This window comes from Eublepharis macularius, chromosome 12 (assembly GCF_028583425.1).
Source record: "Eublepharis macularius isolate TG4126 chromosome 12, MPM_Emac_v1.0, whole genome shotgun sequence".
NCBI lineage: Eukaryota > Metazoa > Chordata > Lepidosauria > Squamata > Eublepharidae > Eublepharis > Eublepharis macularius.
This window is the reverse complement of record NC_072801.1, coordinates 78983180-78996869: the sequence shown is the minus strand read 5'-3', so window position 1 is coordinate 78996869 and position 13690 is coordinate 78983180. Positions and strand designations below refer to the sequence as shown.

The 13690-nt window shown below is 56.4% G+C and overlaps 1 protein-coding gene across 2 annotated transcripts; it reads right to left on the bottom strand.

The window, feature by feature from the left end:
- Positions 1–417: 417 nt before the first annotated feature.
- BCL6B (BCL6B transcription repressor) lies at positions 418–9567 on the bottom strand. 2 transcript variants are annotated; one of them, XM_054995154.1, is made up of 9 exons: positions 9530–9567; positions 8246–8424; positions 7388–7609; positions 6699–7076; positions 6262–6374; positions 5445–5624; positions 5217–5347; positions 4086–4223; positions 418–2426 (listed from the first exon to the last, which is right to left on the bottom strand). In XM_054995154.1, the coding sequence occupies exons 2-9, from the start codon at positions 8410–8412 to the stop codon at positions 2295–2297; spliced, it is 1461 nt and encodes a 486-aa protein (XP_054851129.1). In that variant the 5' UTR covers positions 8413–8424; positions 9530–9567; the 3' UTR covers positions 418–2294. The 2 variants fall into 2 exon arrangements, with proteins under 2 accessions (XP_054851129.1, XP_054851130.1); XM_054995155.1 differs by having other exon boundaries at positions 5445–5588.
- Between the last annotated feature and the right edge of the window lie 4123 nt (positions 9568–13690).

Here is a 13690-nt window from a genome sequence, read left to right as displayed (position 1 = left end):
GGGAGAAGCAATGTTAGCCAGGAAGCGCAGTTATAAACGACAGAGCTAGTGGAGATCGCTCCTCAGAGGGTTTGTCAATTTCATCCTCTGGCTTCCCACTAACATTACCTCCCTACGAGTCCCCCTGTAAGATGTCTTGTGTAGAGAGATTCTTAAAGGGAATCTTCATGTTTAGAGGCAGCCACCCTGCTGGACCACCGGTCTGAGACGACAGGGCTATTCTTCACTCCCTCAAATGCACAGTGTGTTTGGCTTTGGTCTAGGTGGAGTGAGGGAGGTCTGGGTCAAACTCTTTGCTTGCTTACCAGCCATCAAATGAGAAGAAGAGACCTTTTGTACAAGAGTGTCAAGAGAACAAAGGAAAGCCAAAATACTGGTGCAAGGATTCTTGGAAATATGAATGAATCCCAAACAATTTTAGCTTTATTGAAACAAGATAGAGCATATATAGCTTGGGGACCTTACAAAGAGACAGTTTTGACATTGGCATCGATGAATAAATTTCCTTAAAACTCCAATTGATTCTAATTTCTTTCCATTTCCCCCTCCCCATCCCTTGATAAGATCAAAAAGGAGCCTGCCTATTTGATCTGTTTTCTTCCAAAGCCACAACTTCCTACCTGACGCCAAGTGCACCAAGATCAGATCGTTTCAGGTGGGTAGCCATGTTGGTCTGTAGCAGAAGAGCAGCATTCAAGTCCAGTAGCACCTTAGAGACCAACTAGATGTCCAAGGTGTGAGCTTTCGGGAGTCAAAGATCCCTTAGCCTGATACTTGCCTATACATTCAGATGCTTTCATACATTTTGCACCTGGGCCCAGATTAGGCCAACTTGGTGATCTCAGAACCTTCTTTCCAGGAGGAGGGGAGGCTTAGCCCTAGAAAAGATCCCTCCATTTCACAGGAATCAATTTCTGATCCAAACAAACTCTGAATGCAAAAGAAGCAGGCCACCGCTGGCCAGACCTCGGTTGGTCCAACCTGGACCGAGAGACCAAGCCTTTGGCAAGAGATTTCCTGCCTCTTCTTCCAACTCTCTGTCCAGTCTGCCCAGAAATCAGCAAGGGTCTCAGGCCTCTTCGACAACACCTATCAACATCCTTCTTGGGCCAGCTTATTTCTGGAGAGACAGCCTGAGGTTCTAGGCTGCAGAATCCAGGAGCTCTTTTGCCACTGCCCATTTCTGGATCCTTTCTAGAAAGGCCTTTGATCACCTTTGAATATAATGAGGGAGCTCTAAATGCATCAGAAAGAAGAGACATTCTTTCAAAGGTTATTATATTAAACAGGCAAGAGGTTCACCCAGGAAATGAACTTTTAAAAAAAGAGTAAAGATGTTAATATGTTGGACATTCTCTTTATACTAATAAATCCCTGTAAGTTAACATGAAAGGTTCAGAGCCCAGCTTCTTCCAGCGTTCTGCAGGGCAGCAAAGCAGGGAACCCTGCTAGGACAGGGGCTCTGAGAGTGCCGGGGCTGGTCCTTGAGCTAAGCTATCCAAGCAAGCATTTGGGGTGGCACAAGGAGGGGGCATTGCTGCTCTGCGGGGGCTTGGTTCAGTCCTGGCCACCAGCAGTGCAGGAGGGGAGAAGCTTTGCCCCCTGAATCCACCCTGCTGCCACCCAGGCCCAAGCTCAGCCGCTGCAGTGTCGCCCCAAGGGCATGGTTCAAACAGGGTGAGTGGCTGCTGGTGAGGAAGCTCCCCGTTTAATCAACGGGCTAAGTAATATGTAAGTCCTGGTGAAAAGCTGGGCCCCCACTTCTCCTTAGCTCTGCCTGCAGAGCTGGGTAGGATAAAGAGACCTCAGCAGTCCTTCTCTACCTCTGAGAGGAGAGCAGGGCCTGGGACTTGGGAGGGGGGAGGCTGAAATGTGGAGTTGTCAGCGGTAGGGAGGTGATCTTTCCTCCCTCTCCACAACTCACTTGCATTCTGAGGAATGATGCTCCCTGTATATATGTGCTCATGTGCATTCATGCACACACACACGTGCACAAGCACACACAAGTTTTGGTGAAGCCTGGAGTATAGCGGCAATAAAATAACAATTTAAACATTCAAAACCTGTTGAACTGTCCAAATTGTGGATTTCAGCTTCAAGATCTGGGAAATTTTGGGGTCTGGGAGGCATAAAACAACCGGTACTATCTTCAGAAACTCTAAATACTGAACCAAGCATGGAATGCACATTTCCAATAGCGGAATCCAAATCTCAGGACGGGAATCCGTTCCACCAACACCTCAGCCTGAATGCAGATTTGCTGGTTTGGGTGGGGGGAGCAGTGCCTTTCCTGCTTAGCAGAGGGTGGCATATGGTCCATCGAGAACTTGGTAGCGGATCTTGGTGTTGGTGATGGCGCCATGTTTTTGTCGCAGGTGAAGCCGCAGCTGGCTCTTGTGGCGGAAGCGCAGGTTGCATTTCTCACACTGCCAAGAACAGACTGGGGTCAAGCAGGCTCCAAAACTGCAGGATTCAGCGTCTGAACAGCTGGTATTTCTCCGAGACCCTCCACTGGCTATGAATTGCTATCGATGAATGGGGCTGTTGCTCTGTCCCTGCATCTCTGCGGTGAGCACTTGGTACAGTGGCAATTAGAAGGTGAACCAATTCACTCGGGTACCAGCAAGGGCTTCCATGGGATTGCATCTCACTGAGTCTACCAACTAGGCATCACTTCCCTTCCCTTATCAGAAGAAGGGAACTCAGGTGGCCTGGCTTCCCGGCCTTTCCTCAAACCGATAATGTGGCCATGCAAACCACCAACCTACCCCATTTCCTTTGCATTATTTGTGTGTTTTCAGTTGTTTTAAAAAACATGGTATGGTGTTTTTTTTTTTTATTACATATAATGAACCATTTTAATCTCCAGTTTTTCTCTCCAAATTTCCAATTGATCAATAGACAGAAAGATTTGGGGGAGAAAATTGCACTTCTTGCTATTTATCTATTTTTTTTCCCATGAGCTCATCAGAAGCTTATTTGTCAGGGGTCTGAGCAATGTGTGCCAGGAAAGATCTCAGGTCTCCCCCAAGTTCCATCCACCCTTGAGAATTATGATGAGATCTTCGGCCAGCACTTTTAACCCTTGATACTTTCCAGCTCTCGCCCACCACCAGCCCACATCCAGCTCACAGCCTCCTTCCTGAGCATCCCAGAACTCTGACTGGGGAGAAGGGAGCAGTCCTAGCAATGTGGCCCTAAATGGCTCCCCACTCCCCAGCCTCTGTAATCCTAGTCCTTGGTAAAAGGTAAAGGTGCAAGCTCCAAGTCATTACTGACCCATAGAGGGATGTCACATCATGACATTTTCTTGGCAGACTTCTTCTTATGGGGTGGTTTGCCATTGCCTTCCCCAGTCATCTACACTTTACCCCCAGGAAACTGGGTACTCATTCCTAGTCCCACAGCATTGTTTATCGGTGGCCTTTGCTGACTGATGGAATTACTTTTGCAAAATAGAAAAGAGTCCAGTAGCACCTTTAAGATTAATCAACTTTATTGTGGAATAAGCTTTTGAGAACCACAGCTCTCTTTGTCAGTCTTAAAGGTGCTACTGGACTCTTTACTATTTAGTAGGGCTTTTTTCTGGGAAAAGAGGTGGTAGAACTCAATGGTGGAACTCAAGAAGCACAATGACGTCACTTTGGGTCAGCTGGAACAAGGGGGGCATTTTTTAAAGTTTAAATTGCCCTAGGTGAAAATGGTCACATGGCCAGTGGCCCCGCCCCCTGATCTCCAGACAGAGGGGAGTTTAGATTGCCCTCCACACTGCCAAGCAGCACGGAGGGCAATCTAAGCTCCCCTCTGTCTGGTGATCAGGGGGCAGGGCCACTGGCCATGTGACCATTAAGAGGTGCCAGAACTCCGTTCCACCACATTCCTGCTGAAAAAAAGCCCTGCTATTTAGCAACTACAGACTAACAAGGCTAACTCCTCTGGAAGTACTTTTGTAATCCACCTTGAGTCATGGTCAGAACAGAGGGCTATAAATGAACTTAATATTCCTCACCATTGGAAATGGACTGATAGGGCTTAATCCCAGGTCTGTGTTTTTAGGACTGCAGTGTAAGCTGCCCCCACCTCACCTGATAGGGCTTCTCGCCTGTGTGAATGCGGATGTGGCTCTTGAGTGTCTGCAGGTGCCTGAAGCGTGTCCCACAGGTGTCGCAGGGGTAGGGCTTCTCCCCTGTGTGGATCAGAACGTGGGCCCGTAGGTGAGCTACCTGGGAGGAGAAGAGGGAGAGGTTTGAGAGGAGCACCCAGCGGGGCTCATCAGTTACTCTCTTTGCCTCAGCAGATCATTAAAAGAAAAGGACTGTAAGTGCAATCGGCCAAGGTTGGTTAAGCATTCAGCCAGGCATTTTGAAGATTCATGGCTGCCTTAGTGGTGTAGGGGGGCATCTGAGTGAGCCCTGGCACCAGTTTAGACCAAGGCACCAGGTTGTGCCAGGCAAGGATGGGGGCAGCCAAAAGCAGGGACTTTTTTGTGGTGGCTCCTAAACCTCCTCTGCAGACAGTTCTGGAGTTCCATGTGTTTCTTGGTTCCAGAAAGGATGCAAATCCTTCCTTTCCCAAAAGGCATTTGAGTGAGTCAGTGTGTGTCAGTCCCAGTGGTTCTCACAAAGGAGGCCAGGACCCAAAGGTGAGTTTGAAGGCTCTTGCGGGGGTGCTGGGAGGTGGCAGAGGAGGCTTGGGGTGGGGGTGGGGGGTGGTTCTAAGTTTGGGTGTGCCTCTGCAAAATGTGAAATGGTCACAAACTGCAGCCTGTTGCACAAATGCTGTCCTTTTCATAAACAGACAACACGAAAAATAGAATATAAATGAATCCAGTGTTAACTAATGTGAGATTCTTGCATTTTATGGAAGCCAAAATTTCCAAATCTGGAAATGTATGTTGCACAAGATACATATGGCTAGGGTATGTGAGCTGTGTATGTCCTCTTCACTAACTTCCCCATCACTTTTTAATACAGTGATGTTTACATGCAGTAAGAATGTTGGTATGTATTAAGAATGCTGCCCTCTCTTTCGAGCCTCCAGAAGGAGCATGTCAATAAACCACAAAAAGGAATAACTTTAAAACTGAAGCATTAGGAGGGGGCTCCCATCACCACCCCACCACCACCCCCAGCCCCTATCCCACACCAGTTGCACCCTTGCTAGCCAGGAGAGCTGTAAGCCGGTGGGCCCGCTTTCTGCCTCAGACTCCTTCTCACCTGCACAAAACGAGAGCCGCACGTCTCACACTTGAAGGGCTTCTCCCCCGAATGGATGCGCAGGTGAGTCTTGAGATTGGCTGGCCGGTTGAACTGGGCCCCACAAACCCTGCAGCAATACGGTTTCTCTCCTGAGGGAGAGAGGCAGCCCATGTACAGGTCCCCAAAGCGGCCAGGAGACAAGTGTCGTCACCGAGGCGCCCTCTGATGAGCATGCGCCACCCTCACCTGTATGCAGAGACCTGTGGCTGGCCAGGTTCCCTTTGTATCGGAAAGCAGAGTTGCAGAAATGACACTTGTAAGGCTTTTCCTCAGCGGGAGGCTGTGCTGGAGCGCCGCGTCCTTCCTCCTCCTCCTCCTCCTCCAGGTACCCTAAACCACAAGCCTGCCGGTCATATTGGGAAGAGCCTAGCGGGAGTGACAAACACAAGGTCAAAATGAAACATCTCCCTCTCCCTCCCTCTGAAATTTGATTTCTAAAATGTTCAGACGTGTTTGGTGTTCTCTTCTCTTGTACCATCTACCTGGCCTAGTTTTTATATCTCTCTCTGATTTGTGCAGCCCTCTACTGTCTCTCAGAAAAGTTTGCTCTCAGGCCTGTCTGAGCACCACAAATACACAGTGCGTGCATGGACTGCCTGTCCCTGAAGATGTGAGCTGTGACGCAGGGAAGCTCCTGCCCTACCACCAATTGTGTTAGTCTTAGAGAGGCTGCTGGACTCTTGCTCTTTTCGACTGATACAGGCAGACTCACAGGGCTACCCATCTTCATCTAGCGCCTTTCCCTGTTATACAGAAATTGACTGCAGTTAATCAGTGAGGAAGGAATGCACTCTTTACATGCTCAAGTCAGGCATTTTCAAGATAAGCCTTCCTTCATTTTAGGGCAGATGCTTGCTAATGGGAAGAGTTAAAGTTAACAAACTCCTTCTCTTAGAGAGGACATGATTAACAGCCCCCCCCCAGTGCTCTTTGTAACCCTTTGACCTCACAGACCATTTCTCCACCTCCTGAAGCCACCAGCTGCTCCCGCCCCCCAACTCACCTGCACCAGAGGGGTTTCCCTGGCCCTTGGGAACTTCCTCTCCAGCATGCAGGCAGAGCCAGGGGGGTGGCTGGTGGCAGATGGGGCAGCCGTGGTTCTGTGCGGGAGGTGTCCTGAGGACAGGAGGCAAGGGGTGAGAACCTGGCTCTGCTTGTTTTAACCCACCCATCCCTGTGCGCCTTAAACAGGCAGGAATTCAACGGATGCATCTCAGCGCTCTTGGCTTTGCAAAAAAGTCAGCGCCATGGGCAGCTCCATCCTGTAAAGCCAGGCGGACCGCCTTGCGCTGGGCGAAGCACCTAGGAAGGGCGGCCTTGCAGTCTTCCGGCCGAAGCCCAGCTCTGGCCCAGTACTCTGCACATGCTCCGCGGCACTGTTCTTTCTTGCCGCTCTCTGCTTCGCGGAGGCGCCCTTCCCTTCCCGCAGGGGCTTCTCACCTGCGCGGCGCGCTTCCTTCCTCGAGGGGCCCGGGGGAGGCTTGGCGGGCGCCGGCCTGGCCGCTCTCCTGGCTCCCCTCTCGCTGCAGGGAGTTGAGGACGATGAAGCGGTACTTCTTCCAGTTGCAGGCCTTGGGGTCGGGGCTGGGCGCGCAGCTGCTGGAGCCGCGGGGAGAGGAGGGCTGCCCGGGAGGAGCCTGGCCGCCCGCGCCCGGGGACATGCCCGCGCCCGGCTCCTTGTCCTTGGGGAAGCAGGGCCCGGCGGGCGGCTCTGGCCCCGGCCTGGGGGAGCCCACGGCGGCGGGCCCCTCCGCGTCGCTCTGCCCGGGAAGGAAGGCGGGCGCCGGCGGGGCCGAGAGGCAGGGTGCGCGCTCGTAGCTGCGGGGCACAAGAAGACGCACGTCGGAAAGCGCACCGGGCTCCACGGGGCGCGCTCCTGACCGCCTCCCGCCCCGACGTGAGACCAGCCATTTCACTGGAGACCTCGGAGAGGGGATCGGGGCCGTTTGGCTCGCTGAAGCAGGGGCGTGCCAGGGAGAGCCCGGGACTGAACATCTCCAAGGGAATGCGCCCGGGGGTCCCACTAGAATGGCTCCAGGAGCACGAGCCGGGCATGGTCTCTCTCCTGCCGGGAGAAGGCACCCATGGGTGGGGGGGGGTCAAGGAAGAAGCCCAGCCCCCCCCACTACCTGGCCCGGATGAAGCGATGGCAGCTCTCCACCACGTGTTCCATCTGCAGGTAAGAGGCGGCGGCCAGGACGGCGGGCGCGGAGCCCGGGCTGAGGAGGAGGCGGGAGGTGTACATGAAGTCCAGCAGGGCCTGGAATCCCGCCGGCTCGATGGAGCTGGGCAGAGTCAGCACGCTCACCTGGTGGCCTCCCTGGCCCAGGAAGATGGAGTAGAAGAAGCCGCTGCAAGGGGCGGGGGGACACCGTTGGAAAAGCCGGCGAGCAGGGGCGTCACTCCAGAAGAAGGGAAGGGGCGCCCGGCAGCGCAAAGTCTCCATGTGGGGAGTCAGCCAGGGCCACGTTCCGTGCTGGGGTGTAGCCCCATTCGTAGGCCCTGAGCCGGGCTTCCTCCGCCCGTGATGGATCGTGGTGCCAGAGGCCGTTTTCCAGGACGCAGCACCGACGCCCGCCCCAAAGATATGCCCGCCCCCCATATGCCCAGGGGCTTCCCTCTTCCCCCCGGCCTCGCCACTGCCGCTCTCTCCAGCAGTCCAGAAGGCAGCGATCCGCTCTTGCTGGCAGAATGCTTGGGACTTCGGTGCCACTAGGCTTGCTGTCCTTCTTCCTCGCAAGATGCCAGCCAAGAGCTTTGTGGGTTCGCTGCTCTGAGGACAGGCGTGCCCCCTTCTGCTCCCTGAAGCCCCTCAGCTGCCCAGCAAAAGAAAGGGCCGGGAGGGGGAGCTTGCCTTCAAGCAAGGCGGACCCACATGCCCCGACCGCCCACACGGTCTTTGCCCAGGTGGGTCCACAGGCACTCCTGGCCTCCTGCCACAGCCTCCCGGGGTCCGGTGGGCTTGCTGCCAGGCGCCCCCCCCTCACCTGCAGGCGGCGAGCACGGCTTTGTGGGCCTGCAGGGGGCGCCCTCTCACGCGCAGGGTGACATCGGTGAGCAGCTGGCGCTGGCGCAGCTCCTCCAGGTTCCGCAGGACATCGCTGGAGTGGCGGGTGAATTCTCGCACGTAGCTTTGGGGGCCTGGTCCGGCCATGCCGCCTGGGGACTGGAGAGGGATGAGTCAGGGGGGAAGGGAGGCCTCTTCCTTAGGAGCGCCTTCTCCGGCATGGGAACAGAGCGCAGCAGCCCCGGCCGCCTGCAGCCCTCCCCTCCAGCTCTCCTCCAGAACAACCAAGACCCCGGGCCTCCCGCCCCGCCGAACACTTCCCCTCTTGGCGCTGGTCAAAGATCCCGGGGGCTCCCGGCGCGCCGCAGCCTCGGCACCCCCTCCCCGAATTCGAAGCCTACATCCCACCTGGATCTGTCAACGCCCTCCAAACATGTTTGGAAAGTGAGGGGCACCCGCAGTGCCCACCGAGGAGTCAAGGGACAGAAGACGCGGGATTCTTGGGAGACTTGCTACGGCGCAAGCCCAGGCGTCCTTTCGTTTTATTCATTAAAACAGTTATACCTTGCCTTTGCCTTTAAAAAAAACCCACACGCACCAGGCACAGTTTAGGACCTCCAAATAAAAATCAGGTTAGAAACAAGCAACGAGCAGCAGCCACAAAAGACTTGGACCCAGAGGAGTGAGCCGTGTTAGTCTGTATTCGCAAAATAGTATCTGACGAAGAGAGCTGTGGTTCTCCAAAGCTTGTGCTACAATAAAGTTGGTTAGTCTTAAAGGCGCTACCGGACTCTTTGCTACAAAAGACATGGAAGCGCTACAGCAAGATTCGAGTCCAGCGGCATCCTGAAGACCTACAAGATAGCCAGGATGTAAGCTTTCCAGAATCACAGCTCCCTTCCTCCGATACTGAAGACACAATTCAATTTAAATTTAAAAATGCATTCGAGAAAGAAAGAAAGAAAGAAAGAAAGAAAGAAAGAAAGAAAGAAAGAAAGAAAGAAAGAAAGAAAGAAAGAAAGAAAGGTTGGCCGTACATTGGTGGGGCATGAACACAGAACGCCCACTGGTGCCCCCTTCCCTAAATCATATGTACGAACTCTCAAGTGCTCTCGGCCTCTAGAAGGCTCCTCCCCCGAGAGCCTCTGCAGCAGCCCCTTCCTCAGCCTGCTCTTTGTCAGCCCCCAAACCCGGCCCAGTTCCTCACCCAAAGGAACCTCCCGCCAGACTCTCCACTCGGAACCGGGTCCCGACCCTTACTCACCCCTGGCCTGCAGGGACCTCCGTGCAGTGAGCGCCGACCTATGCCTGGATCCTGCCAGCAGGTGTAGGCGACGGGCAGGGGGGCAGAGATCCCGCTGGACCCCCCTGGCCCGCCAGGAGTCAGGGCGCTCCGAGAACCAGCCTCGGGAACGTCCCGGCCTGGGAGGTGCCTTTATAACGTCGGTACAAGCTGGAAAGGAAACGGCCTGGTTCACCTCCTTCCTTCCCCTCCGAGCTTGGCTCAGCTGGACTGGGGAAAGGGCGGTGTGTGTGCTGCGGGGGGGGGTATTTATAGACCGCTCAGGAAAAGGGACGGTCCAGCCACTCAGGAAGCCTGCCCCCCCATCCTCTCCAGACCTTCTCCTCTCACCCCCCCCCCAGGTGGCTTTCTCTTGCAGATTCCCTTTCTCTGCCAAGCTGACAGAGACCCCCCCCCGGGATTCCCGCCCCCCGCCATTGCGTCACCCCCCTCAAGAAGACCAGTCTTGGCTTCCATTGTTTTCTCTGCCACTTCCTTACATTGTCGCGCCTTCTGTAGACGCGGCGTGTGGGGTGGCGAGGAAGCACCTGCCTGCATGAGGCCATTTCCTCACCCCCCCCCGCCCCCCACGCGCACCCTTCCTCGTCCCCTGGCAGTGAGATGAGGCACAAGCCGGAGGGAGGCGCAGCTCCTTCCCCCGGAACCTTATTCTGGATGCCAGGACTCGGGCCTGGAAAACATGAAGTCACCGTGCGGACAGAGGGCCTCTGAGCATGTGCCAAAGGCTTGCGCGTCCGGGGCTTGCGAGCAGAGTTTCAGCCCCGGCACCGATTTCATCAGGACTCACACACGCACACACCCCGCCAGGCTCCCTGGGTGCCACCCCCTTCCTACTGCAGCACCGGAGGCTTGAACCCGGAGGTGCGAGGAAGGAAAGAGGGTTGCGGGACACACAATATTGACAGCTGCAGTTGCAGGCGGTGCCCATTCATTTTTGAGAACGGCTTTCCAATAGGAATCGCTTTTGCTCCAGCTGCCGATGGGCGCTCGTGTTCGGCTGCTTCCCTCCAGCGCTCTTACCCTGCAACCCACCCACCCCTTGCAACCGTTTTTTGGCTTCGGCATTGCGAGCTTCTGCCCCGTAGAACACACTTGAACCGATCCCGTTTTCCACGGGGAGCAGAGAGCCAGCAGGCCCGGCCAGGAGGCACTGGCTACCGGGGACGCTCTCGGCGTCTTTTCGTCCCCCCCCCACCTCTCCTGGAGCCTCGTTCTCCAACAGGCAGATATAAAACTGTGCCTGGAGTCCAGGGGAAAGGAAGCCCAGAGAAGAGAATGGTCCCCCGGGGGTGAGGGGGGACCGCTACAGAAAACTGGCAGATCAAGAGAAGGACAGGCGAATTTACTACCTGCCAGAATTACTCTACACGTGTAAAGAGAGAGGGGCGTCCATCACGCGGGGGGCACCAGACCAGGCCGGCCTCTTCGCCAAATCTTTGGAGATTTGCATTCGTGTACTCTGTTGCTTTGTTAGTTGAAAGGACTTTAAAATTGACTATGCTGCCCCACGCCTTGAGTCTCAGAAAGGCGGACTAGAAAGGATCTAAGAAAATAAAAATCATCATCAAATGACCCAGAGGCGCATTCCTTCCGGCTCTCCTTGCTGGACTCGCCCTCCACCGTTACCGCAGCATTGATAGGAGAGGGAGCCGACCCGTCCAAGCCGGATTCACACGAACGCAGGGCGGGGCGGGGGGGGGGAGAGGAAACCCACCGCCAGTAAGACTGCAGGCCACCAGGCCCGAAGCCCGGAATCTGGCGAGCAAGACCCAAACGTTGTTCGGAAGAGGAGAGAAAAGCCCAAGAGGGGGGGGGGGCGCTGCTGTTTACCGACGGCTGGTTCGGATCTCAACTCTGGGACTGGCTCTGAAGGCGCCGGAAGGGTCAGCGATTGGGGCTGCTGCGGCGAAGCACGGCCTGTTGGATGCCAGCCTGCGGTGCAGCCGCCCCAGGACCGCCGCCTCTCCCCGTCTGTGCCGACGTGTCCCCGCTGCGGCGGTCAGGTTGCCTCCCTGCTTGCGCAGCACCTGCCCGAGTCCCTGCTTTTCCCGCTCAGCTCCCGCCCTACGGCAGCGGCTCCCCGGGGTCCAGAAGTTTGGGGGGCGTCGCCAGGCGGTCTTACACACTAGGGCAGGGGGTAGGGGGCCTGGGGGTTTCACGACGGGCGGCGGGGGGGGGGGTCGTATGATTTTAAACTTGGGTTTGTAGCCGCCTTGAGCCGAGAAGGAAATTTAAAAAACGGGTATCAATGCTTTCACATACCAAAGTCCTGCCAAGGGGGAATGCAGGACTGGCGCACCTCGTGGCGATCCCGGAGGTGTTAAATGTGCTGCGTGAAGGGCAGCAAGGAGGGGCTCGGGCCAAGGGAAGCAGCCCGGGCGCACGAGGCGCGCTCAGCTCCCGGGCCGGCCTGGATCCCAGCCGGGGCTCAGCACAGCCTCCCTCCGGAGCCTTCCGAGTTCCTCCCCAAACGGCGCTTCCGCAACGCGGGGCCCTTTCGGTTTCCAGCACCGCCGCTCTCTCCCCCGGAGGAAACGCGCGTGCCAAAGGCCCTTCCGCACGTCCCAGCCGCAGGACTCAGGCGCGAAATCTGCCACCGTCTCCAAAAGCAACGGGGAGAGGGATGGGCCGGGCTTCATTGGCTGCGTCTTCCCTTGTGAAGATGCGAGGGTGAGCAGAGGGAGGGCTGAGTGAGGACTGGGATTTAGCAGCACCACCACCACCACCAACCGCGCTTCTATACCGCCCTTCTGGACAGATGAGTGCCCCACTCAGAGCGGTGATCAAAGTCAGTGTTCTTATTATCCCCACAAAATGTAGCTGGGGACCTGGGCGAGAGGAGGGGCGGACCCGAGGCCACCTGCAGAGGTCATGGCAGAAGTGGGATTCGAACCAGCAGAGTGCTGACTCGCAACCCAACCACTTAACTACCAGCGTAATCCTAAACAGATTTATTCCAATCTAAGCCCATTGATTGCAATGGGGCTTATTGATTGCAAATCTCTTTAGGACTGATTGCACTCTCCTTAGGCTTGCACTGTACGCTACCTGGGGGTGGGGCTGAAAATGCAGCGCCGACATTCCCTTGCCAAATCCGGACGCGCATTATATTTCGATTCCAGCTCTCTCCAGCAGGGCGGGTGAGGTTTTCAAAATAGACGCTCGCTTGGCTTGGCCAGCCCACAGCCTAATGGGGGAGGCCGAGGGGCCTATCCCAAATGGCGTACCTGGCTGGCGGGGGGAGAGGGGTGCGCCTCTTAAGCCTGCTTTTCCTCCAAGGACAGCGCCGGCACGGCTCTCCCGTCCTCCACTATATCCTCACACCAGCCCTTTGAGGTAGGCTAGGCAGAGAGAAGGGAGACTGGCCAGGGCTGGCTGAGTCGCACCTGGACTCCGCCTCCCCACTCCCGCTCCAGCCCTCCCGCCCCACTGCCCTGCCTTCGCCGTGGTGGTCCTCCAGGGGTCCGGGCCGGCGGGGTCTTCCCGGAGGCTTCCAGGGCCAGCGGCTGGCCTGCAACTCTGGCGCCTGGAGGGCGGCTGCCTGCCCCTCGGCGAGCCCCGGGGGCCCCTGCTGCCCGCCTGTGTTCTGCCCCGGCCGCACCAGCCACCCTCCCACCGCCTCTCCCAGGCCGGCGGTCGCCTGTTTGGGTTTTTCAGCGGCGCTTAAACGTTCGGAGGTGTTGCCAAGATTGATAAGAAGTCCCAGCAGGCCGATAAGCTGGGCCGGTGCCAGCGATCCTGGGCACGCGTTCTGTTCTACACTGAGCGGTGCCGCTGCGCTGCGGGGCGGGGCCAGGGAAGGACCGTTCATGCCATCAGCGCGCGCCCCCTCCCGCCGGATCCACTGCCTGCCACAGCCCCCAGGCGCCTAAAGAAGTGGGTGCTCCTGAGCATGTGCAGAGTGACCTTCTGCTCACCATTGCACAACCAAGCGGCGCGGTGGGGAGCAGAAAGGCCCTCTACACATGCTCAGGAGCACCTGGACTCCGCCAATGAAAGATGGGGGGGGGCATTAGTTCCCGGAGGCCAGTCGTGGAAAGAGTCGTGGTCGATCCGCACGTTCGACGGGGCAGGAATGACTCGACGGAGCAGACGAGGCTAGACAGAGCCACGCAGAGCCTT